This window comes from Bubalus bubalis, chromosome 15 (assembly GCF_019923935.1).
Source record: "Bubalus bubalis isolate 160015118507 breed Murrah chromosome 15, NDDB_SH_1, whole genome shotgun sequence".
Classification (NCBI taxonomy): Eukaryota; Metazoa; Chordata; class Mammalia; order Artiodactyla; family Bovidae; genus Bubalus; species Bubalus bubalis.
The window spans coordinates 16,739,969-16,766,916 of record NC_059171.1 but is presented as its reverse complement, the minus strand read 5'-3'; the positions used below and the strand labels follow the sequence as shown (position 1 = coordinate 16,766,916).

At 39.4% G+C, this 26,948-nt stretch overlaps 1 protein-coding gene across 8 annotated transcripts in view; it reads left to right on the top strand.

Annotated features, from left to right (window-relative positions):
- STK3 (serine/threonine kinase 3) overlaps positions 1-26,948 on the top strand; it is a 305,298-nt gene that overhangs the window by 35,157 nt on the left and 243,193 nt on the right. For all 8 annotated transcript variants that reach the window (XM_025265081.3, XM_025265080.3, XM_006048776.4 and 5 more), the window contains exons 2-3: positions 3,630-3,710; positions 6,616-6,744. In XM_025265081.3, coding sequence (XP_025120866.1) covers positions 3,630-3,710; positions 6,616-6,744 — 210 coding nt within the window. The remainder of the gene's footprint in view (positions 1-3,629; positions 3,711-6,615; positions 6,745-26,948) is intronic.

Sequence of the window (26,948 nt, the reverse complement as noted above, 5' to 3'; positions counted from 1 at the left end):
TCAGCACAGATAACATTTATGAGGCTCATATGGGTGCAGTTCATGGAATCCCAAAACACATTGCAATGGTAACATCTAAGATCATTGCGTACAGATCATTATAAAAACATAATAATAATGAAAAAGTTTGAAATATTGTGAAAATAACCACAATGTGACACATGACACAAAGTGAGCAAATGCTGTTGGAAAAATGGTACCCATGGTTTTGTTTTAGGCAGGGTTGCCACAAACCTTAACTTTTGTAACAAAAAACCTCAGTATCTGTAAAACATAATAAAAGAAGGTATGCCCCTATAGACTTGTTCTGGTAGGCAGTTAAGTTACCTTGTAGATTGGCTCAGTGCTTTTGAAGCCTGTTTTTAAGCTCCTTTTGGGAAGTCTAAGTAGCCTTTGGGCTTCACTGCTGGCTCAGTAAAGAATCTGCATGCAATGAGGGTGATGCAGGAGATACAGGTTCAATTCCTGGATCAGGAAAATCCCTTGGAGGAGGGCATGGTACCCCACTCCAGTATTCTTGCCTGGAGAATCCATGGACAGAGGAGCCTGGTGGGCTATGGGGTCGATAAGAGTTGGGCACCTGGGTATGCATGCAAAGTAGCCTTTATGCTTTGCTAATGCGGTCTCTTGTAAAACAAGGCTGTTCTGGGATGTATTCTCATAACTATTGTTGACTTAACTATTGTTGGTGGAAAAGATTCTCAGCCTTGTGTGATCTCTGGGAGTTGTTCTTTTTAAAAATCTTTTTTTTTTCTCCTTAGGAAATCGATTTTGTTGGGCTTTGTAGCATGTTTTTGTAAGCATGTACGGATTGGCATTCAGCTAAATAGTCAAGGGAACTGTTCGGTAGATTGGTGGACTTCTTTCTCAGTATAACTCTTTTCTCACAGGTATTCTGTAGTGTAAATTTTTTTTGCCTTGCCTCTCCAAACTCTCATCTTTGTTTCTTTAACTCAGCAAAATTGCTGGGCTCTTTGAGTTCCTCTCAGTGTGCTACATTTTGGATATAGCCTTTAGATGTAAAGCCTGGGCGATAGCAGGGCTTTTCTCATTTCTTTTCCTTTTCTTATGGATCACAGTCCTGAAATGTCTGATATCTAATGTGTGAAAATAGTTTCCCATAATTTTTTTTTTTTTTTGAGTTTTTTAGCTGTTTACAGCAGACAGATAATATCCTCTTACTTCCTTGTAGTCAGAAGTGGAAGTCCTGTAACGGACACTTTCAAATTTTTAAGTTGTTTGAACTTTGAGTAGCATTCTTGAAAGTGGTCAAGCACTACTTTCTTGTCCTTCATGACCTCATTTCTTAATTATTGATATTTTCCTGGGGTCTCTTTTCTCTTTGATCCTATTTCTTCTTAGACATTTTCTTGATGGCTTTATCCCTTATCATACCTTTAGGCTTCATCTGTGTGCTGTGTGTGTGTGTGTGTGTGTTTGTGTTAGTCGCTCAGTCGTGTTCAACTCTTTGCAATCCCATGGACCAGAGGCCACCAACCTCCTCTGTCCATGGAGTTCTCCAGGCAAGAATACTGGAGTGGGTAGCCATTCTCTTCTCCAGGGGATCTTCCTGATCCAGGGATTGAACCTGGGTCTTCTGCATTGCAGGTAGATTCTTTACCATGACACCAAAAAATGACGTTGCCAATTCAGATCTCTCCTGGGATTCATATAAACAGTTGGTTACTGGAAATATACATTTGGATGAGAGGAGTTAAACCCAACACGTTCCTCTTCAAGCTTTTTTCTGGTGTTCTTTAGTTTGGTAAATAACGTTACCTCTAGTCATTTGCTTAAACCAAAGGCTTAAGAGACATTCTCAACTTCTGTGTTTCTTGCATCTCCACATACTTAATCAAAACCACTTTCTGTTGACTGTGCCTGCTCAGTATCTTGATTAGCATATCTTCTCTCAGTTCTTATTGCCACTGCTACTATGTTCTTTGCATCCATATTTTGAACAACCCCCTGCTAGTTTCCCTTCTCTATTGTTACTTATTGCATGTCCTCCTTCTTGATTACAGAGGAGTGATCTTTTAAAAATAGAGCTCCTTAATATGGTTTACAAGACTCTTTTTAACCTGACTCTTTTTACCTCTGCATCTTGACCATTTTACTTTATTCATATGGAATTACTTTTGGTCTGTCAAACACACCATGTGTAATGTCTTGTTTCTAGATATTTCAGCCCATGCCATACTGTGGATAACTTTTAAAAAAGCAAAAATAAATTAAAAAGTTTTCTCTATGGCAACCAGTCAAGTAGCCCATAAAACTAAAAACTCAGAAGTAAAGTCACTACAAGTGGGAATATTTGCAACCTAAACCTTTTCTTATCTCTGTGCACAGATAAGAAAAGAACCAAAAACCCAGAAGAAAAGTGAACAGAGATCATGAATAGATGATTTTGCTTCATACTATATTAAAAGATGCTCAACTTCACTCACAGTAGGAGAAATACAAAATAAATCTGAGTTACAAGTTTTTACCTAATATATTGGCTGAAATCCAAATATTTCTAAATACAGACTTTAATATATCTATCTAGATATAGAGTTTAGTACTCTGTAGGTGGAATTGTGGGAAAAGAAGATTTCTCATGTAATACTGGTAGGAAAGTAAATTGGTGTAAGCCCCCCAGAGGGCAATTTGCTGGTGCCAATTAATATACATATATATTGATATAATGTACAATTGTAGTAGATAAATATACCATAATATAATCAATCAGCAATTTTAGTAATATATAGTTATTATAATAGTGATTTTATTATGTTATTAAATTTATATTATGAAATACAGTTATGCTTATAGCATATACTTACTTATCATTATGTATACTTCTATATGGGCTTCCCTGGTGGTTCAGCGATAAAGAATCCGCCTGCAATGCAGGAGACACGGATTCTGGGTCAGGAAGATCCATTGTAGGAGAGCATGGCAACCCCCTCCAGTGTTCTTGGACAGAGGAAACTGGTGGGCTACGCTCCATAGGGTCATAAAGAGTCGGACATGACTGAAGCGACTGAGCCACACACACAGACACACACAGACACACACACACACACGTCTATATTTTGTGTGTTTATATATTTTCTTGCTCTCACAGTTTTACGTTTGGTTATTTATCCTAAAGATATACAAGCACATGTATGAGCTGACTTACCTATAAGCTTATTTATTGCAGTGTTTATAATAGCAAAAGGGAACCTAGATATCTATAAGTGAAGGATTGCTGAGAAAAAAGAAAAGAATGAAGATGCTGTCTATGAATTTATGTTGTAGAGATCTCCAGCAAAGATTTTATGTTGTTACGTAAAAACATCAAAGTATGTAACAGTGTGGGTAAAAAAGTATATATACAGCGTGTGTATAAAATGCTATATTGTGTGTTAAAAAGGGGGAGAAATAGAAATATTTTTATAAAGGTTTCACAGGAAGGTAATAAAAGTGCTTATTCTTTGAGGTGTTTCTGGGAAGATTAAGAACAGGAGTTGCAAGGAGACTGTATACTGTATACTTTTTTTGTATTTTTGAGTTTTGAACCATCTGAATATATTGTCTCTTAAAATTTTAAAATCTATAAGAGATCTTACAGAAAATGCTTTTTCTTTTGTTTTTCTCATTAGTAAGCTAAAAAAGCTGAGTGAAGACAGTTTGACTAAGCAGCCTGAAGAAGTTTTTGATGTATTAGAGAAACTGGGAGAAGGGTAAGTACAAAAAATACAAAAGTAGCATTTAGATAATGACAGAACAGTTATAACATCCCATGTAAGATTAGTCCTTCACTGGAGTATATTTGACTGAATTAAACAGTAAATGTACAGAGGGAATGTAACAATACCTGAACATAGCAAAGGTCATATACGACAAGCCCAAGCTAGCATCATACTCCATAATGAAAAACCAAAAATATAGGAGAATTTCCAAGATAATAAAGGCACAAAACACAAAACAGGTTAGATCAGTAAGAACAGGGAAAAGGAAATAGAGAAAACAAAAATATAAAATAGTAAGATAAATTTAAGTTAGAAGGAATAAAGTGAAATGTATTTTTCACTAAATATCAGTTCTCCCATAGACAGACTATTAGGGTCAATTAAAATGTAAAACTTAGCTATATGCTGTTTATAAGAGCCTGTGTAATACAAAGGGTGGACATATAGTGGTATTTCCTATTAGAGACATCAGATAAGAAAGAGGTAATCACATCAAAAAAGAAAGCACAAATGGCAATGTTTATATCAGGCAAATTAAAGTTAAAAGATCATAAATGAGTTAAGAGGAGTTAATATTCAGATAAAGAATGAAGAAGGATATTAGGTAATGATATGAAAGAGAACTCACAATGAAACATAGTAAGACCTGGTGATGTTGTGAATTGAGTTTGCATTGTAATTCAGCTTCTGGCAAGATTAGATGTTGTGTTGCAGAAGTCTCAGTCCTGACGTATAAGAAATAAGATTTTCTTTGAAGCATTCAGAAGTTTTCTGGCTCTCTCAGTCTTGGCCTGGAAATTTAAGCCCTGAGCTTGTTATATTTGTTTTATGACTTTTCCAGCTTAGTCAGGAGCAGCCATTCCATTCTGCAGTTTTTGTACTCTTATTGTCACTGGAACATTCAATTGATTCAGGTTCCTGATCTTCTAAAGCTTTCCTTAGACTCCAGGAACTAAGGCTAATAATTTAAATAATTATTTTGCCATCAGATACCTTAGTCTCAGTGTTCTGCTTGTCCCTTGCATTGAAGTCATTACTGTCTTTAAATCTAAGAAAGAACTAATCCAAGATTCCCATTTCTTAAGATTCTTTCCCTTGAAACCACTTCCTTCCCCAAAACTATTGGTAGCAGATCATGGTTAGGAAAAGAAAGGTTACTCTATGAACTCCAGGTGTAAAGAGTTTATTATGAAATTTGGAGCTCAAATGACTTGTGGAAAGGCCAGGGATGCAAAGGTTATGGACTGTCACTGAAGCTCAGAGAAGCTAGTGCTGAAGATCTCAGTTTGAAGCACTGAAGTGGTGTTTCTCAAAAGCTCGCATGGGCTCTGCTGGAATCCCTAAGAGTCGTTTAGATGTTCCCACCAACTCTCTTAGTCTGCAGCAGCAGTGTGGTGGTTATCAGGAGGCTCAGCAGGAAGCCACTGTGTATCTGATATTGGGTCAGGCATCTGCTGCAGCTGTATTTGACAATTGATGGTCTTTGCTCAGCTTTTTGCCATTCAGATTTCATGAATGTTCTTCTCATTGTCAGACTCTTAACTGGGATCCATCCAGGGAAGGGAAATCTGGGAAATGTGGTTCCCAGTTTTCTTTTGTAGTAACAGGAAGACCTTAGAAGAGACTGATGGTGTTGCTTAATTGGCAGTAGTTAATCTAGCTCTGAGTCTAGACTAGCTTTTGAGGGGCTATATATATATATATATATACACACACACACACAGATGCATACACATACACAGACACACACACATATATATGTGTGTGTGTGTGTGTGTGTGTATATATATATATATATATATATATGGCTTCAAAGGGGGAGATACAGATTTCCCTTGCTCTCTGAAAGTAGAGCATTCTTATGAAACCTTTAGTAAGTTGAAACATTGTAATGCAAAGAAAGGCTTCCCTGGTGGCTCAAACGATCAAGAATCTGCATGCAACGCAAGAGACGTGGGTTTGATCTATGGGTCAGAAGATCCTCTGGAGAAAGGGAATGGCTACCCACTCCAGTATTTTTGCCTGGAGAATTCCATGGACAGAGGAGCTGAAGCAGATACATTACAACACATCTTGCTAACAGTTACACAAAATAAATTGTGAGATAAAGCACAGGTCCTCTCCGACAAAGCTCAGAGATATGGTGGCTTGATGCTGAGTGTAGTTCTAGGAATGAGCTTGGTGGGGCCACTGTTGCTGCTCATGGTACTTTCTCCCTCTCTAATGGCTCCTGCAAAAATAAATGTTGAATGCTGTTTTTGTTTTCACCTGTTTTTATAAAAGTGTAAATCCTCTTCGAATTTCATCTGGTTAGTGAAACAGGTGTTAATCCAGGCCTTTTGTAAAAATGAAGGGGCATAAAGTGAACTTTTGAAAAGTGGGTTTACCTGTATATGTGCGTGTGTGTAAATTAGGACTATATACACACACACATACACACAAACCCATGGTGAAGGTTTCAGTTACCCCTAAGCAGTCTGGGCAGGTGTGGGGCTCTGATATTTTGCGGATGATTTGCTTAAGGTGAGATCAGCCTTTTCTCCTAACATGAGATTTTGGCTGTTTTTATTCTATATTCCATTCTTTTAACTTCCATTTATATATCTTCTTAATGCTGCACTTGTTTGAGTTGACAAACCGTAAGTCTATTTCTTTCATTCATAAGAAACACAGCAAATCTTTTTCTATTAATTTGGTGATTTTAATGAATTTTAAGTCTATAATTGAAGCATTAAAGCTAAGATATAATTCACTTTTAAAATTTGTTTCCTTTGATTTGTCACCATTGAGTAGTAGTATAAATTAGAAAAGACTACATGTGAAGACTCAGACTCTTTCTCTAATAGTTATGGTGTTTGAAGGGAAAAAAATAAAGGAACGTCTTGGTTTCTTTTAGGTCTTATGGAAGTGTATTTAAAGCAATACATAAGGAATCTGGTCAAGTTGTGGCAATTAAACAAGTACCTGTTGAGTCAGATCTTCAGGAAATAATCAAAGAAATTTCCATAATGCAGCAATGTGACAGGTATGAAGAGATTTTATTTCTTTATTTACCTTCATTTTGATAAGTTTTGCTAGTCATGTACAATAAAATGTATTCTTTGGTCATCTTAGTTTTTTCTTCTGACTTCCCCTCAGAAGTGAGACTGATCTTTTAAGAAAGATGAGAATAGCTTTGTTGGGTTGTCTTAGGACTTTCAGTTCTAAGCAGAAATGGTATTATAAAGCAATATGTGGTGATAGAATATACTCAAGCACTTTTCTCATTTTCAGGAAAAATTTACAGGTGAAAATTAGCTTTTGATATTAAGGAGAAGTCATTTAACAATCCTTTTGCTGTGGTTTGTTTTAAATAATTAAAAACACTCCTGGAGGAGGTTGCCAATAGATGGGGAAAAAATGGAAATGGTGACAGACTGTTTTCCTGGGCTCCAGAATCACTGTGATGTTGACTGCAGCCATGAAATTAAAAGATGCTTGCTTCTTGGAAGAAAAGCTATGACAAACCTACACAGTGAATTGAAAAACAGAGACATCACTTTGCCAGCAAAGGTCTGTATAGTCAAAGCTTTGGTTTTTCCAGTGGTCATGTATGGATATGAGAGTTGGACCTTGAGAATGCTCAGTGCTGAAGAACTGATGCTTTTGAATTGTGGTGCTGGAGAAGACTCTTAAGAGGCCCTTCGACAGCAAGGAGATCAAACCAGTCAATCCTAAAGGAAACCAACCCTGAATATTCATTAGAAGGACTGATGCTGAAGCTGAAGCTCAATATTTTGGCCTCCTGATGTGAAGAACTGACTCATTGGAAAGCACCCTGATGCTGGGAAAGATTGAAGGCAGGAGAAGAAGGGGATGACAGAGGATGAGATGGTTGGATGGCATCACTGACTCAAGGGACATGAGTTAGAGTTGACTCCGGGAGATAGTGAAAGACAGGAAAGCCTGGTGTGCTGCAGTCCATGGGGTTACAAAGAGTCAGACACAACTGAGCGACTAAACAACAAAAATTAAAAGTCATGTTTTATGTAACTTTCATTTATTCAACCGACATTTACTGGATAACCCTAGTGCTCCAGGTACTGTCACAGGATCTAGGAATACCAAGGAAACTAAGACATTGTTTTTCTTCTTGAGGAGCTGGTAATCTGGTTGGGAAGACAGATACTTAAGTGAATAGCTATAGTACAGCACAGTCATTGTGCATGTAAGGAGATGTGAGAACAAGGAGGGAGGGCACCTACCTCAGCTAGGAGTCAGAAAGTCTGGAATGCTGAGGAGGTGTAAGTCTGGTGAAGAAATGGAGGGGTGAGAGAATGCAGAGAATTAAAAGTAGAAAGGTGAAAAACAGCTCACTGTTAGGTGCTGTTCTGATAGGGTTTAGAATTACTGGGTGGAAAGTAGGAGACAGAGATTGGTCTGAAATGAGTTTGGATAGGTAAATGGAACTGACCATGAAGCTGACCTGTTAAGTAGCCTGGCCTTTCCTAAGGGACGCAGAGTCTATAGTTAATTGAAGAGGGAATTGTTCTCCCTGTATAAAAGGTCTCTAGGCAGGGTTAGCCACCTAGCACGTGATCTTTAGTCTCATGCTTATTACCTCATAGTTACAGGAGGGCTGCTTCAGCTCCAGCCTTTTATCTACATTCCAGACAGGAGGAAGATGAGAAGAAGCAGGAAAGGGCTTCCCCAGAAACCCTCAGCTTATATTTTATTCATCAGAATTGCATCACATGGTGACTTAGAGCTGGTGAACTTAGAGGAGTCTAGACACATTGTCAACTTTAATCAAATCATTGGGCCCTATTAGTAAGAGATGTATAGAAAACTTCCTTTTCTAAAGGTATATAAAATCCATATATTATAAGCTCTTTGGGTAATGAAGTGACTGAATAATCCTAGAGGAACTTTGTTGCTTGGATCTGTTCAATTTTGCTCTTCTTTATTGTGTGACATATTTTTCATCAAGGCCATGTAAAGTGGTTGTAGACAAAACATACATTCCTCAGTTACCCGATCAAATATACAATTGCAGAATTTTTCCAGACCTTGCTATTTATTTGATAACTTCATAAGAATGTGGCTTCCATAGTTTGATGTAGATAAGGAAAGACTGGGCATAGTGTAGTGATGGGCCCTTCAGTTGTTTAATATTTGCATGTAACTATGATTATTTTATTGTAATGATTAAAAATAGTTCAGTTTCTAGTGTTGTTCTTTAGAGATTTTAATTGAGTGTGGTCTAGGGAAAAGCAGTGTCTCAGATATTACCTATTATACATCTCCTCCCCTAATCTTTGTGCATCTTGATGCCTATCAGCTCTTGTTCAGATTTCTGCAGCAACTTCCAGTGTTCACTTTGTCTTTCATTTTTGCCTGCTCCAGCCTGTTTCCTCCATGAAGTTAGAGTCTTCTTTCTAAAATGCACACCTAATCAAGCCATTCCCTGTTTAAAACCCTTCAGTGGCTCCGCATTGCTTGGCTGAATCCAGTCTCCTAAAGGATGGCCTGCAAGGTCCTGCATGATCTGGCCAGTGCTTATGCTTACTCTCTTTTACCCTAGTTTTGCTTTTAAGCACCTGTTTACTTGCATTCTGTCACCTGACTCTTAAATTCTTTTGAGTTTGGGGTGATGTCTTACTAAGTGCCCTTGGATCCTGCCACATAGTGGCTACTAAAGTATTGACCGGTATTAACTAATTCCCATCTCGATGACTCAACTGGAATATCCAGAAGCAACTTTAATTTAATATTCTAGAACCAAATTTTTAATTGTTGAAGAAAAACCTTTCAGGTCCCTGTTTTGTTAATGATATCATCATCTAGTTAGTTTTTCAAAACAGAACTCATCTGTTTCTTTTTCTTATACCTCTGTTGACACTAATACTTGTGGAGTCTCCTTCTGAAATGTCTTCACTCTTTATCCTTTCTTCATTCCTCGAGAGAAGGAACCATATTTCTTAGCACACGTTATAGTACCTTGCACTGTACTTTTTGTTCAGTGAATGTGAATAAATATATATGGATAAGGAGAATGTGAAAGAGCATTGTAGGTTGAGGGAACCCTAGGGAAATTTGATATTTGTTCTTGGTATGTACTTTAAACTACTAAGTGGAAAAAAAAAGTAATGGATTAAAGGGGTAGAAAGTGTTAGTTGCTCAGTGTCTGACTCTTTTCAACCCCCCACCAGGCTTCTCTGTCTGTGGGATTTCTCAGGCAAGAATACTGGAGCAGGTTGCCAATCTCGTCTCCAAGGGATCGTCCCAACCCAGGGATCGAGCCTGGGTCTCCTGCATTGCAGTTGGATTCTTTAACATCTGAGCCACCAGTGAAGCCCAAAGGGGTAGAAAAAGTAAACAAATTCTAGAAATTTTGTACCACTTTATAGCAGAACACTTTGCACATAGTAAGTACTTGTCAAAGGATTTGTTGAATGAAATGGTGAAACAGATAATGATATTAGGTTGACGCAAATGTAATTGCAGTTTTGGAACGTGAATTTTAAATATTTGTAACTAGGCTTAAACACATTTATTGATCAAAATAGAAAGCATTACAATCAACACATTTTTGCCAGTGAGAAATAAGTTTGTTTATTCCTATAGCATGAAAATTCATGCTTTGGGATTCAAGGAACTCTTGGAAAGAATTTTCTGTCTTCTGCTGATTGTGGAAGCATTCATTTTTCCTGCAAAAAGTTGTCGGAGATGCTTCAAGAAGTGGTAGTCAGTTGGCTGAGAGTTCAGGTGAATATGATGGATGAGGCAAAGTTTGTAACCCAATTCATTCAACTTTTGACATGTTGGTTGTGCAGCGTGTGGTCTGGTGTTGTGGAGAAGAATTGGGCCCTTTCTGTTGAGCAGTGATGGCAGTAGGTGGGCAGTTTTCTGTGCATCACATTGATTTACTGAGCATACTTCTCAGATGTAATGGTATTTCTGGGATTCAGAAAGCTGTAGCAGCTTTCTGATCAAATGGGCAGCTGACCACCAAACAGTGACCATAATCTTTTTTTCATGCAAGCTTGGCTTTGGAGCTTCTTCTTGGTCATGCCACTGAACTGGTTGTTGCACAAAATCCACTTTCGTTGCAGGTCACAATCTGATTGAAAAATGGCTTGTTGTTGCATAGAATAAAAGAAGACAGCACTTCAGAACGACAATTTGTTTGATTTTCAGTCAGTTTAGGAGGTACCCACTTACCAAGTTTTTTCACCTTTCTGCTGCTGCTAGGTCGCTTCAGTCGTGTCTGACTCTGTGCGACCCCATAGACAGCAGCTAACCAGGCTCCCCCGTCCCTGGGATTCTCCAGGCAAGAACACTGGAGTGGGTTGCCATTTCCTTCTCCATTTCACCTTTCTAATTTACCTCAAATGCCAAATGACCGTAGAATGATTGACACTGAGTTCTTTGGCAACTTCTCTTGTAGTTGTAAGAGGGTCAGCTTAGATGGTCCTCTCAGGTGGTCGTTGTCAACTTCAGGTGGCCGGCTACTGCGCTCCTCATCTTCAAGGCTCTTGTCTCCTTTGCAAAACTTCCTGAACCACCACTGCACTGTACGTGGGTGCACTTCCTTGGCCAGATGCATTGTTGGTGTTGGGAGTTGTCTCTGCTGTTTTACAGCCCATTTTGAACTTGAATAAGAAAATTACTCGAATTTGCTTTTTGTCTAACATTTCCATAGTCTCAAATAAATATTAAATAAGCAGCAAGTAATGTCATTCTGTCATTTTTGAGATTGCATCCAAGTGCTGTATTTTGGACTCTTTTGTTGACTATGATGGCTGCTTCATTTCTTCTAAGGGATTCTTGCCCACAGTAGGAGATATAATGGTTATCTGAGTTAAATTCACCCATTCTAGTCCAGTTTAGTTCGCTGATTCCTAAAATGTCGATGTTCACTATTGCCATTTCCTGTTTGACCACTCCCAATTTGCCTTGATTCATGGACATAACATTCCAGGTTCCTATGCAGTATTGTTCTTTACAGCATTGGACTTTACTTCCATCACTAGTCACATCCACAGCTGGGTGTTGTTTTTGCTTTGGCTCTGTCTCTTCATTCTTTCCGGAGTTATTTCTCCACTGATTTCTAGTAGCATACTGGGCACCTACCGACGTGGGGAGTTCATCTTTCAGTGTCCTATCTTTTTGCATTTTCATACTGTTCATGGGGTTCTCAAAGCAAGAATACTGAAGTGGTTTGCTTTTCCCTTCTTCAGTAGACCACATTTTGTTAGAACTCTCCACCTTGACCCATCCATCTTGGGTGGCCCTACACGCGTGGCCCATAGTTTCATTGAGTTAGACGAGGCCGTGGTCCATGTGACCATTGGTTAGTTTCCTGTGATTGTGGTTCAGTCTGTCTGCCCTGTGACGGAGAAGGGTAAGAGGCTTATGGAAACTTCCTGATGGGAGAGACTGACTGAGAGGGAAATTGGGTCTTGTTCTGATGGGCGGGGCTGTGTTCAGTTCAGTTCAGTTCAGTTCAGTCACTCAGTTGTGTCCGATTCTTTGCGACCCCATGAATCGCAGTACGCCAGGCCTCCCTGTCCATCACCAACTCCCGGAGTTCACCCAGACTCACGTCCATCGAGTCGGTGATGCCATCCAGCCGTCTCATCCTCTGTCGTCTCCTTCTCCTCCTGCCCCCAACCCCTCCCAGCATCAGAGTCTTTTCCAGTGAGTCAACTCTTTGCATGAGGTGGCCAGAGTACTGGAGTTTCAGCTTTAGCATCATTCCTTCTAAAGAAATCCCAGGGCTGATCTCCTTCAGAATGGACTGGTTGGATCTCCTTGCAGTCCAGGGGACACTCAAGAGTCTTCTCCAACACCACAGTTCAAAAGCATCAATTCTTTGGTGCTCAGCCTTCTTCACAGTCCAACTCTCACATCCATACATGACCACAGGAAAAACCATAGCCTTGACTAGATGGACTTTTGTTGGCAGAGTAATGTCTCTGCTTTTGAATATGCTGTCTAGGTTGGTCATAACTTTCCTTCCAAGGAGTAAGCATCTTTAATTTCATGGCCTCATTCACCATCTGCAGTGATTTTGGAGCCCCCAAAAATAAAGTCTGACACCGTTTCCACTGTTTCCCCATCTATTTCCCATGAAGTGGTGGGACAGGATGCCATGATCTTTGTTTTCTGAATGTTGAGCTTTAAGCCAACTTTTTCACTCTCCTCTTTGACTTTCCTCAAGAGGCTTTTGAGTTCCTCTTCACTTTCTGCCATAAGAGTGGTGTCATCTGCATATCTGAGGTTATTGATATTTCTCCCGGCAATCTTGATTCCAGCTTGTGTTTCTTCCAGTCCAGCGTTTCTCATGATGTACTCTGCATATAAGTTAAATAAGCAGGGTGACAATATACAGCCTTGACGTACTCCTTTTCCTATTTGGAACCAGTCTGTTGTTCCATGTCCAGTTCTAACTGTTGCTTCCTGACCTGCATACAGATTTCTCAAGAGGCAGATCAGGTGGTCTGGTATTCCCATCTCTTTCAGAATTTTCCACAGTTTATTGTGATCCACACAGTCAAAGGCTTTGGCATAGTCAGTAAAGCAGAAATAGATGTTTTTTTGGAACTCTCTTGCTTTCGATGATCCAGCAAATGTTGGCAATTTGATCTCTGGTTCCTCTGCCTTTTCTAATACCAGCTTGAACATCAGGAAGTTCACGGTTCACATATTGCTGAAGCCTGGCTTGGAGAATTTTGAGCATTACTTTACTAGCGTGTGAGATGAGTGCAATTGTGTGGTAGTTTGAGCGTTCTTTGGCATTGCCTTTCTTTGGGATTGGAATGAAAACTGACCTTTTCTATGTTCAGTCCATCTTGAATCCAATTTTCTGTTGATGGGTGGGCTGTGTTCCCTCCCTGTTACTTACCTGGGCCACTGTGGTGGGTAATGAAGATAACGGCGACCTCCGTTGATGCACTGCTGCAGTCAGCACCCTCAGCCCTGTAGCAGGCCGCTGCCAACCCACGCCTCTGCCGGAGACTCCTGGACACTTATAGGCAAGTCTGGGTCAGTCTCTTGTGGGGTCACTGCTCCTTTCTCTTGAGTCTTGGTGTGCACAAGTTTCTTTTTGTGCCTGCCGAGAATTTGTCTCCCACTCCTGTGTAAGTTCTGGCAGCTCTATGGTGGAGTTAATGGTGACCTCCAAGAGGGCTTATGCCATACCCAGGTCTGCTGCACCCAGAGAATGACAGAATGGTCTCTGTTTTCTTCCAAGGCAAACCATTCAATATCATAGTAATCCAATTCTATGCCCCAACCAGTAGTGCTGAAGAAGCTGACGTTGAAAGGTTCTATGAAGACCTACAAGACCTAGAACTAACACCCAAAAAAGAAATCCTTTTCATTATAGGGGACTGGAATGCAAAAGAGGAAGTCAAGAAATATCTGGAGTAATAGGCAAATTTGGTCTTGGAATACAGAATGAGGCAGGGCAAAATCTAATAAGAGTTTTGCTAAGTGAATGCGCTGGTCATTGCAAACACCCTCTTCCAACAACACAAGAGAACACTCTATACATGGACATCACCAGATGGTCAATACTGAAATCAGATTCTTTGCAGCCAAAGATGGAGAAGCTCTATACAGTCAGCAAAAACAAGACCGGGAGCTGACTGTGGCACAGACCATGAACTCCTTATTTGCAAATTCAGACTTAAATTGAAGAAAGTAGAGAAAATCACTAGACCGTTCAGGTATGACCTAAATCAAATCCCTAATGATTATACAGTAGAAGTGAGAAATAGATTCAAGGGGTTAGATCTGATAGACAGAGTGCCTGAAGAACTATGGACTTGTAACATTGTATAGGAGGCAGAGATCAAGACCATCCCTTGATCCAAGGAATGAAATGAATTACAAGGAAAAGAAATGCAAAAAGGCAAAATGGTTGTCTGAGGAGGCCTTACAAATAACTGAGAAAAGAAGAGAAGCTAAAGGCAAAGGAGAAAAGGAAAGATATACCCATTTGAATGCAGAGTTCCAAAGAAGAACAAGGAGAGTTAAGAAAGCCTTCCTCAGTGATCAGTGCAAAGACATAGAGGAAAACAATAGAATGGGAAAGACTAGACATCTCCTCAAGAAAATTAGAGATACCAAGGGAACATTTCATGCAAAGATGGGCTCGATAAAGGACAGAAATGGTATGGCCCTAACAGAAGCAGAAGATATTAAGAAGAGGTGGCAAGAATACACAGAAGAACTATACAAAAAAGATCTTCACAAACTGCATAATCACGATGATGTGATTACCAACCTAGAGCCAGACATCCTGGAATGTGAAGTCAAGTGGGCCTTAGGAAGCATCACTACAAACAAAGCTAGTCGAGGTGTTGGAATTCCAGTTGAGCTATTTCAAATCCTAAAAGTTGATGCTGTGAAAGTGCTGCACTCAATATGCCAGCAAATCTGGAAAACTCAGCAGTGGCCACAGGACTGGAAAAGATCAGTTTTCATTCCAATCCCAAAGAAAGGCAATGCCAAAGAATGTTCAAAGTATCACACAATTGTACTCATCTCACATGCTAGTAAAGTAATGCTCAAAATTCTCCAAGCCAGGCTTCAGCAATATGTGAACCGTGAACTTCCAGATGTTCAAGCTGGATTTAGAAATGGCAGAGAAACCAGAGATTCAATTGCCAACATCACTTTCACTTTCAATAAGTCATTATCAAAAAAGAAAAAAAAAGTGAGAAACGCACATTAAAATAATGTATAACATAATCACATTTAAGAATGTATTCCAGTATGAAACAGCAAAGTTCAACAATGTAAAATCACAATTACTTTTGAACCAACCTAATAAAAGTGGATTCCATCTTCTAGATTTCAGTTTTACATTCCTATTGAATGTATAAAATAGTGAAGAGGCAAAAAAGTTGGTTAGTTAAAGGATCCTAAAAGTGCTAAAGGATAAGGTGAGTGAAAAACTGGGAAATGGTGGGAGCAAGCATTACATTTTAGCTACTACTTACTTAGAGTTAATGCAGATGTGTTATTGAGAATTGGTATAAAAATGATTTGGATGAAAACAGTATAAATTGAAAAATGCCCACATAAAATAGTAGAATTTCAGCTAGAGAAAATGAGATTTGTAGTTTTGAAACTGATATTTTTTTTAAGTCGATGCAGCTATTTGGGCATTTGGCAAATTGTCTTGCTTTCTACACTGTAAAAAGAGACCAGAGGATGTTTTAAATTTTTTGTTCATTTTAGTGCATACTCAACATGTATTCAATACAGCTTTTTGGTATAAATATTTAGGGGAACCCATCTGCATTGTTTATGGCTGAATCTTTTGTCTAGTCCAGTGCTTGCTTGACACAGAATAGGTGTTTAGTAAGTATTTGTTGAATGTGTAAATCATCGAACGTTGGTGCTTGACTAAACCTCTGTAGGTATATTTTCGAGTTTTTCCTATGTATTCTTCTCTAAGGATGTGCTTCTAGGGGTATTTTCCTCAAACAGTGAAGAATCAAGCAGAGTGGGAAATTTAGCTCTTAGTTTTATCTTTTTCTCTATATTGGAGCTCATTCTAAAATTTTAAAAAAGGTTCTGGTGCTAAAGCATAATTAAGAACTATTTTACAGGAATAGAAAATGAGATCTAGAGATTTTACATGGATTGTCCTAGATCACAGCTAATGACTAGGATGATATGAGGAATGATATTTGCTGACTGCAGGGCCATTGCTGAAGAAAGCAATATCTATACAAAGATTCCAACAGTTCCAAGTAAAGTACTCATTCTCAAGGCAAGGCTAGAGATGGAGGCAAGAGCTGGTCAGCAGTACTTTTGAATACCATGTGCCCAGTTAACGTGGATACAAGGGAACCACAAATCTCTACACTCGTGGTACTTAACTCTCTAGGGAAGGAACTTCTCATGTCTAAACCAGGAGAAGTGTGTTGTTAACACATGCATTAGGGCACACAATTATTCACCTAATTTATTCTAAATATATGTTGTTGTTGTTGTTTAGTTGCTAAGTCGTATCTGACTCTTGGCAAAACCCCATGGACTGTAGTTCACCAAGCTACACTGTCCATGGAATTTTCCAGGCAAGAATACTGGAGTGGGTTACCATTTCCTCCTCCAGAGGATCTTCCTGTCCCAGGGATCAAACCTGCGTCTCCTGCATTGCCAGACAGATTCTTTACCACTAACCACTGGGGAAGCCCTTCTATGTAAATGTACGCATTTATATAAAATACAAATTCAGTATATATATTATATAAATAAATTTATTCACCTAGTATATATCGAGTGCCTACTCCTGAGGGCAGCCCTTCTGTGCTGTGCACGAGAGGCATAACAATGAGTGAACCAGACTTTGGAACCACTCAGATGGACTAGGCAGATGAATGGACAGGCTGTTTCAACATAGTGTGTTAAGAGCTCTGATGGGGTAAACATAGAGAACATACTATATTGGTTGGAACCCATGTAAGGCCTCACTATTGGAAATTTAGGGAAAAAGGATGACTTAGATTTACTGGGCAAAGAGGGAGAGGTGATCCATGTGGTAGAAATAGCACGTTTCTAGCTTGTCTGCTCAGAGTCTTCTTCCAGAGCAGCTCCTGTCCCATCTGTTCTGTTTGCTGACGCTTCTGGGTGAGATTGTGTTTGAACAGTGTTGCTGATTAAAAAAAAAAAAATACTGACATTCACCATATTGAAGGATTTGTGATTAACTTTGGCAGTTTTTACCAGCTCATGTATATGAATTCATATTTTGGGTGGACCAAGAAACCAGTTGCTATGGTTTAGATTTATTTTGGAAAAAATTCTGTTTTCATAGGAGAGCATTCACATTGCCTTTGTGAAAACACTGTATTACCGCTATTAATATAGAACATTGTAGAAGATTGTAGAAGGCTGTTGATGAAACTTACATAATGAAAAATAGCCATTTCTTTAGTATTTTAATTATCACATGCTCATAATGAGAACATTAAAAGTATATTTTAGAAAATATTTGCAAAAGACTTATCTGATAAAGGAATGTTATCTAAACTATACAAAGAATTAAAGAAACTCAACATGCAAATAACCCAGTTAAAAAATTAACCAAAGGCCTTAATGGACATCTCACCAGAGAAGATATACAGATGGCAAATAAAGATATGAAAAGATGCCCCACATTCTATGTCATCAAAGAAATACAAATTAAAATGAGATACCACTATACACCTATTGCTGCTGCAGCTGCTGCTGCTAAGTCGCTTCAGTCGTGTCCGACTCTATGCAACCCCATAGACGGCAGCCCACCAGGCTCCCCTGTCCCTGGGATTCTCCAGCAAGAACACTGGAGTGGGTTGCCATTTCCTTCTCCAATGCATGAAAGTGAAAAGTGAAAGTGAAGTCGCTCAGTCGTGTCCGACTCTTTGTGACCCCATGGACTGCAGCCCACCAGGCTCCTCCATCCATGGGATTTTCCAGGCAAGAGTACTGGAGTGGGGTGCCACTGCCTTCTCCATACACCTGTTAGAATGCCCAAAATCCAGAAGACTGACAGCACCAAAAGCTGGTGAGATTGTGGAGCTGAAGGAACTTCTTTTCATTGCTGGTGGAAATGCAAAATAATATTGCCAGTTTAGAAGTCAGTTTGACAGTTTTATTCTGAAACTAAACATTCTTTTAACCATATTATCCAGCAGTCTTGCTCCTTTGAACCAGCCAAGATGTCCTTCAGTAGGTAGATGGGTAATCTGTGATATGTATCCAGACAATGGAATATTATTCAGTTGGGCTAGTGGTAAAGAGCCCGCCTGACAATGCAGGAGACATGAGACATGGGTTTGATCCCTGGGTCAGGAAGATCACCTGGAGGAAAGTATGGCAACTCACTCCAGTATTTTGCCTGGAGGTTACAGTCCATGGGGTTGCAAAGAGTAGGGAATGACCGAAGTGACTTAGCACATACAAAAGGAAATGAGCTATCAAGCTATGAAGAAACATAGAGGAAGTTTGGGTATTACTGGTGAAAGAGGATGATCTGAAAAGGCTACATATTGTATGATTTCAACCATATGACAGCCAGGCAGAAAACACCTATAGAGACTGTGAAAAGATCGGTGGTTGCCTGGGGTTAGGATGGTGGAGCGAGGGAATGATTAGGTGGAGCTGTGAAATTACTCTGTATGGTGCTGAAACAGTGTATACAGCTGAAACCCAAAGAATGTACACCACCATGAGTGAATCCTAATGTAAAATATGGACTTTGGTTGACAGTGATGTGTGTCAGTATAGATTTTTCGGTTGTAACAAATGTCCCACTCTGGTAGGGGATGTTGATAATTGGGAAGCTATACTTGTTGTGGGGGGCTACATTTCACTCAGTTTTGCTGTCAATCTAATCTAAACCTGTTATTAAAAAAATACCTTTAACAAAACATGATTTTCTTCAATTAAGTTGAAATTCAAGTTAATATACAAATTTAATTACCTTTTAGACAGGAAACATTAACATTTGAATCTCAGTAAGAAGGTTAAATATAATGATCAGTCCAAATATAATAACGTGTACCACAAGTGGTGTCTATGTAAGGAACAAATAGGTAAGGAAAGTTTTCTATTTTTTCCCCCTCTGGTTTTTCTTGTTTTCTTTCCCCTTAATTTTTTTTTTTTTTTTTAAACACTACTTCTATTTTGAGTTGTGATAACAGAGGAAGACCGTTAGGGCAAGAGTTTGGGGGTTTCTGAAATGGAGACAGAGGAGTGGCAAGGATTGGTACGTTAGGCATGAGATGAGAGGAAGCCAAGAAAGCAAAAAGAAAAAGGAGCGTGCTGTGTAGTTTCACTGGGCTGAAAGTGTTCAATGGGGAGAGGAAGTGAATGGGACAGGAGAGTGAGAGGCAGGGGGATGGCACTGGAGAAAGGAGTAGGCTGCCTCCTGGGTTCCCCCAGTTGTCAAGGCATCACGTTTCACTTTTGCTTCCCGGTGTATGCTGTAATTTCACTTGCATCTTCCTTGTCCCTCCACCCACTGGAGTTTTCAAAGTCATATTTAACTATTGTATTTGACCATGCCAAGAATACATAGAATTGCTGGGTTCTCATATGTCCTGTAAGTCCATATGGTGGCTTAGTCAAGATTCTTAGGCGTTATGGCCAAACTAAAACTTTGTGTGTTGCTTAAAATGATAAGTAACACTGAGCTAGTGTTTTGAAGGAAGCTCTCTTTGCTTCCTCTCCAGCCTTTGATAATCAATGTGTGGTTTAAAAGAAAGACATCAGTATATCTAAATAATTGTACAGTTAGCTAACTTGCCCAGGGCTTTGACTCTGTCACCTTTGACCCCTGGCAGTCTTGCACTGGATACTCCTGCTTCAGTGCTATTTGATTGTATTATTTTCTTGCATAAACTCTTCATGGGAATGGATAAGAAAGCTGTGGTACATATACACAATGGAGTATTACTCAGCCATTAAAAAGAATACATTTGAATCGGTTCTAATGAGGTGGATGAAACTGGAGCCTATTATACAGAGTGAAGTAAGCCAGAAAGAAAAACACCAATACAGTATACTAACGCATATATATGGAATTTAGAAAGATAGTAACAATAACCCTGTGTACGAGACAGCATAAGAGACACTGATGTATAGAACAGTCTTATGGACTCTGTGGGAGAGGGAGAGGGTGGGAAGATTTGGGAGAATGGCATTGAAACATGTAAAATATCATGTATGAAACGAGTTGCCAGTCCAGGTTCGATGCACGATACTGGATGCTTGGGGCTGGTGCACTGGGAGGACCCAGAGGGATGGTATGGGGAGGGAGGAGGGAGGAGGGTTCAGGATGGGGAACACATGTATACCTGTGGCGGATTCATTTTGATATTTGGCAAAACTAATACAATTATGTAAAATTTAAAAATAAAATAAAATTTAAAAAAAAAAAATGTGGAAGGAACTCTTCATGGGTTCCCCATTGCCTGGACTGCCTTTTCTTGTTTGTCACTAGCCTAAAGTCTACCAATTTTTCTCCCTAGCATCTGCCACAAGACTCTATATGTTGTTCAGTGAATGTTTGTTGATTATGTTTAAAATGATAATGAATGAGTGATGAATGAATGATATTTATGTCTGTGGAAACAGACTGAGTTAGAGTCCCAGGTCTTGAACTCTCTGAGCTGATTTGTGTCTGTGTTTGTAATTTTTCAAAGTGCTGGCTTGAAGTTTTAATCTTTAATTTGTCAATCTTAAATTTATACTTAGTGTGCAGTTGAAAGGAGACACAGTAGATAAAATGCAGTAGGAACCTTGCTTATTGTCTTCTAACTTGCCATTATACATTATCATCAAATTGGTATTGTGTATCTGTGGTGACCTAAATGGGAAGGAAACCATAAAAGAGGGGATATATGTATATGTGTAGCTGATTCACTTTGATGGATAGCAGAAACTAACACGACATTGTTGTTCAGTTGCTAAGTCGTGTACGACTCTTTTGTGACCCCATGGACTGTAACCCACCAGGCTCCTGTGTCCATGGAATTTCCAAGGCAAAAACACTGGAGTGGATTGCCATTTCCTTCTCCAACACAACACTGTAAAACAGCTATAATCCAATAAAATAAAAAAGAATTGCATTGAGTGGACCTTGAAAATCTTTCTTTGTTTTCTATTTCTTCTACTCCCACTCCCAAGCCACCATCTATTTTTTAAAATGTAGGTTTTATTATTCTTCAGTTATGATGAGACTAGCATATCCAGAGATAGATTTTTATACACAAAGATCCAAGAAGGATAGGGGTGAGAGAGGGAGGACCCATGGGGGGAAACACCACGATCAGTCAGGAGGCAGATGGAAAGAGAGGGAAATGTGGGCAAGATCTTTTATTGTGGTCTCTGTGGGAAGGAATGGGTGAACTGAATAAACAGGTTTATTATTATTCAGTTGCTAAGTTGTGTCTGACTCTTTGTGACCCCATGGACTGCAGCACACCAGACTTTCCTGTCTTTCATCATCTCCCAGAGTTTGCTCAGGCTCATGTCCTTTGAGTCGGTAATGCCATCCAACCATCTCATCCTCTGTTGTCCCCTTCTCCTCCTGCCCTCAATCTTTCCCAGCATCAGGGTCTTTTCCAATGAGTCAGTTCTTCTCATCAGGTGGCCAAAGTATTGGAGCTTCAGCTTCAGCATCAGTCCTTCCAATGAATATTCAGGGTTGGGTTTCTTTAGGATTGACTGATTTGATCTCCTTGTAGTCCAAGGGACTCTCAAGAGTCTTCTCCAGCACCACAGTTCAAAAGCATCTATTCTTTGGTGCTCAGCCTTCTTTATGGTCCAGCTCTCACATCCATACATGACTACTGAAAAACCACTGCTTTGACTATATGGATCTTTGTTAGCAAAGTGACGTCTCCACTTTTTAATATGCTGTCTAAGTTTGTCATAGCTTTTCTTCCAAGGAACAAGTGTTTTTTAATTTCACAGCTGCAGTCACTGTCTGTAGTGATTTTGGAACCCAAGGAAATAAAGTCTGTCACTGTTTCCAGTTTTTCTCCACCTATTTGTCATGAATTGATGGGACCAGATGCCATGATCTTAGTTTTCTGAGTGTTGAGTTTTAAGCCAGCTTTTTCACTCTCCTCTTTGACCTTCATCAACAGGCTCTTTAGTTCCTCCTCTCTTTCTGCCATTAGAGTCGTATCATCTGCATGACTGAGGTTGTTGATATTTCTCCTGGCATTCTTGATTCCAGCTTGTGATTCATACAGCCTGGCATTTCCCATGCATATAAGTTAAATAAGCAGGGTGACAATATACAGCCTTGACGTACTGCTTTGCCGATTTTGAGCTAGTCTGTTGTTTCCTGTCTGGTTCTAACTGTTGCTTCTTGTCCTGCATACAGGTTTGTCAGGAGGCGGGTAAAGTAGTCTGGTATTCTCATCTCTATAAGAATATTCCACAGTTGGTTGTGATCCACACAGTCAAAGGCTTTAATATAGTCAATGAAGCAGAAATAGATGCTTTTCTGGAATCCCCTTGCTTTTTCTAAGACCCATCAGATGTTGGCAATTTGATATCTGGTTCCTCTGCCTTTTCGTAAATTCAGCTTGTGCATTTGGAAGTTCTTGGTTCACGTAGTGTTGAAGCCTAGCTTGAAGGATTTTGAGCATAATCTTGCTAGTATGTTAAATGAGGGTAATTGTGGGGTAGTTTGAACATTCTTTGGCATTGCCCTTCTTTGGGATTGGAATGAAAACTGACCTTTTCCAGTCCTATGGCCATTGCTGAGTTTTCCAAATTTGCTGGTATCTTGAGTGCAGCACTTTCATAGCATCATCTTTTAGGATTTGAAATAGGTCAGCTGGAATTCTGTCATCTCCACTCGCTTTGTTCGTGGTAATGCTTACTGAGGCATTCTGAATCCAAGATGGTTGAGTAGAAGGATGTGGGCTCATCTTCTCCTGGGAGAAGAGCAGAATCGCAACAAATAGGTTTAGGATTGGCTGGACTGAATAATTTCATTATGCTGGAGGTTGTCCCTAGTTGTCTGGTATATGGCCCTAGGGTGATTAGGGCTGGGGAGTAGTAGCCCTGGAGGTGGTTGAGAGAATGTACTCCAGATTAGCTTGTTTGCATATGTAAGATCTGCTCACAGTAATTACCCAGCCTGAGAGCAACAGTGGAGGCATTGTCAGTAGGTCCCGGATGTCACACTGGCATAAATACAGAAAATAAAATGATACTCTTAATACAGTGTCTGGCAACAGAAAATTCTAACTGGTCTACCCATGTGCATGTGTACTTTCCTACAGTCCAACTTTGAAACAACAGCCAGAGGAATCTTAAAAGTATAAATCATAAGTGTAAAAAGAAAGTATAAATTAGATCGTGTCTTTCCTCTGCTTAAAATTCTTCTCTTGCGTATCTGTTAAGGCCCAGCTTCCTTTCTTTGGTTTTGAGGCCCTTCGTCATTAGCTCCTACCTCCGTCTGTGTTCTGCTTTATTTTTCACTCACTTTATTCTAGGTACACTGATCCCTCGACAATAATTTGCTCCTTTTCTCCTCAGGGTCTTTGTACAGACAGTTTTTGGTACCAGAATGCTCTTTATAACTGATTAACTTCTAGCTAACCTTTGACACTAGCTTAAATGTTATTACTTTAGGGAGGACCGAATTAGGTCCCTTCTGTTAATTTTTTGGGGATTGTTAATTTGTTTACCTATTCATTGCTTTTGTATGAGTAATATAAGAAGGGAGGTATTGGGGATAAAACAGAAAGCAAGGATGATCATTATTACATATAAACTTTGGAGTTTAAGCATTTCTTTTTTTCCCAAATGTTATTTATAATCCACAGGCATCAATGGAGGAAGAATATTTTGTTAAAAGCTTACCTATGTCTACTTGCAAAGTTTTTCATATATTCCAGTGCTTCCCAAGGCAGGGGCTACCATGGAAAGTGTGTGAAAGTGAAAGTCACTCAGTCGTGTCTGACTCTTTGCAACCCCATGAACTATACAGTCCATGGAATTCTCCAGGCCAGAATACTGGACTGGGTATACATTCTCTTCTCAAGAGGATCTTCCCAATTGAACCCAGGTCTCCTGCATTGCAAGCAGATTCTTTACCAGCTGAACCACCAGGGAAGCCCTCATATTACTTATAAGTGAGCAGTTATGAAGGATCAAGGGCTCAGACTCTCCTCTAGCAGCTTCCTTTGCACTATTCCATTCTTTCATATGAACTAGGGACAGTTTCGGAGAAGGCAGTGGCACCCCACTCCAGTACTCTTGTCTGGAAAATCCCATGGATGGAGGAGCCTGGTAGGCTCCAGTCCATGGGGTTGCTAAGAGTCAGGCACGACTGAGCGACTTCACTTTCACTTTTCACTTTCATGCATTGGAGAAGGAAATGGCAACCCACTCCAGTGTTCTTGCCTGGAGAATCCCGGGGACAGAGGAGCCTAGTGGGCTGCCGTCTATGGGGTCGCACAGAGTCGGACACGACTGAAGTGACTTAGCAGCAGCAGGGACAGTTTTACTACCAGAAATAGTGAATGCAAAATTAAGTCTCATCCAGTTTGTCTCATAGCACTCCTCTTCTTACCACAGTTAGTAATCATATTTATTTGTTGGTTTGCTTCTGGAATACCTGAGTATCTCAGGCTACTTTGTGCCGTAGGAGGGGCAGAATTGTGTCTGTCTGGTTTATGTGGTCTGATGCTTGGTTTGAGTTGAGGGTCAGTGAATGAATGCTGAGATGAATGATAAAAACTGGATTTGAGTATGTGTCCTAGGTTAAAATTATTGAGGCCAATTTTAATGATGTAGAATTGTTGGACTTTGGTCCATCTAACCGACTGTGTATTGGAATGGGCCACTTGAAGAGAATTTTACCTTTCCCCAAAGGTGTTGCCTTGACTCATCCCTCAAGAGATGGAGCTGCCGTTTTAGGTTTCTGCCCAGTTTAGAATCTCTAATTTTTGTAGGAGCTGTCAATCCTACCCTTAGAGTTGCTGATTTCTTAGTGTAGATTGCAAGATAAAATATATATTTTCTGTGTGCTTTTCAGCGAACATAATCTTGAATGCATTGCTAAGTTAACACTTTTCAAGATTTTGAAAAAGAAAATTAATATTTAAAGAAGTTCTCTGAAGGATACACCGTCTTATCTTCTGGAGTGAAGCTTGACTATGGGTGTATATCAAAGTCACCTGTAGAGGTTTTAAGAGCCCTATTTAGTTAGAGGCTCTAAGGTATGGGACCTGGGTCACAGGTGATTCTGGTGTACAGCCAGGTATAAGAGCAGTACTTCGTATGGAAGTTTCTACACAGGCAGTCATACCCCAAGGAAGCGTTGTCAAGAATGCTTTTTTATGTTTCCCATCAGTTAAAGTTCTGGCTCTATAGTGTAGATTCATTTGTAAAGAAGTACTTTTAAATGTTTTAGTGAATATTTATGAACTCTTGGTAATACTTTCCAGTCCCTCCACCTAGCAAAGTTGAGTGTTGTCTGCAAATTTAAGGTGTGAGATGGGGAGCAATGAGAGATGTGGCTAGAGAGGTAGACTTTGAAAGGTCTTGTATGTGATGTGAAGCAGTTCTTTTTCCCTTCGGTAATGGAGAGTCATTGGAAGTTTTTTAAAATCAGGAAGGCAACATGGTTAGCTTTGACTTTTGTTTTAAAGGAAAGTTACCTGTCAGTTATATGGAACATAGATTAAAATGGAGGGGAAAACTACAAGGAGACCAAAGTAAGCCTGTGCAAGAGGGAATGAGGAGCAGTAGGGATAAAACGGGACTGAATTCTAGCCCTGTAGGTGCCTGTTTCAGTTTAAGGTCCAACCAGTCAGCTCTACCCTTGACTTCAAGATGGCTAAAATCACAAAGGCTTTATTGAGAAGTCTTTCCCCGACCGAATTCTCTTAATCTGTTCTTTTGGTAGTTTTTTTATGTCATATTTTATAGTACTTTCCATTCTCTATTGTTCTGTTTTGCTTATTTGATTCCTGTGTCTCATCTTACACTGATGCCAGTTTTCATGATAGCTGCTTCTCTATGGAAATAGCTGTTGAACAAGTTGTCCTCTAAACATGTCATTCTTGGTTTTTTCCCCTTCTGTTTTTGTGCCTTTGCTCACGGTCTTTCTCTTTTCCAAATGTTCTTACTTCTCTTCTACACCCATGTCTTGAAGTTTTAACGTTCCCCCCCCCCCCACATAATTCAAATCCCACCATTTCTGCAAAGTCCTCTAGTGTGATTCTTCCATGGTCACTTCCACCTTTGGGCTCTTATAGTATTTAAGCTGTGTACTCCTTTATGCTTCCTTATATATTTTCATCTTTTTATTTAGTCTGTGAATGTTGATATTCTGCCTTTTTGAGTTGGACAGAATATTTTACACATCACTGTACATAGCATATCCTTAATAATGTGATGGTCATTTGCCCCATTTTAAGTCTTCCTAAAAGCAACTTGGCTACATAGTTTATTCTACTGTAAAAAACCTAAGACCTCATCTCAGAAATATTTTAAATTGTCAGTAACTTTAATTATATGAATTTAAAGCAAAAAAAAATTATTATTATTTTTCTCTAGGATTTTAAAGGTCAAAATAAAAGAGAATTTAAAAAATTTGGGGGGCCTTATTGAAATACAAAGTTGAGTGTTAATATTTGACTGGATATAAAATCCTTTAAAGACTTATGTTTAAAATGCTTTAATTAAAGTAAAATATTTTCATTTGTTCCT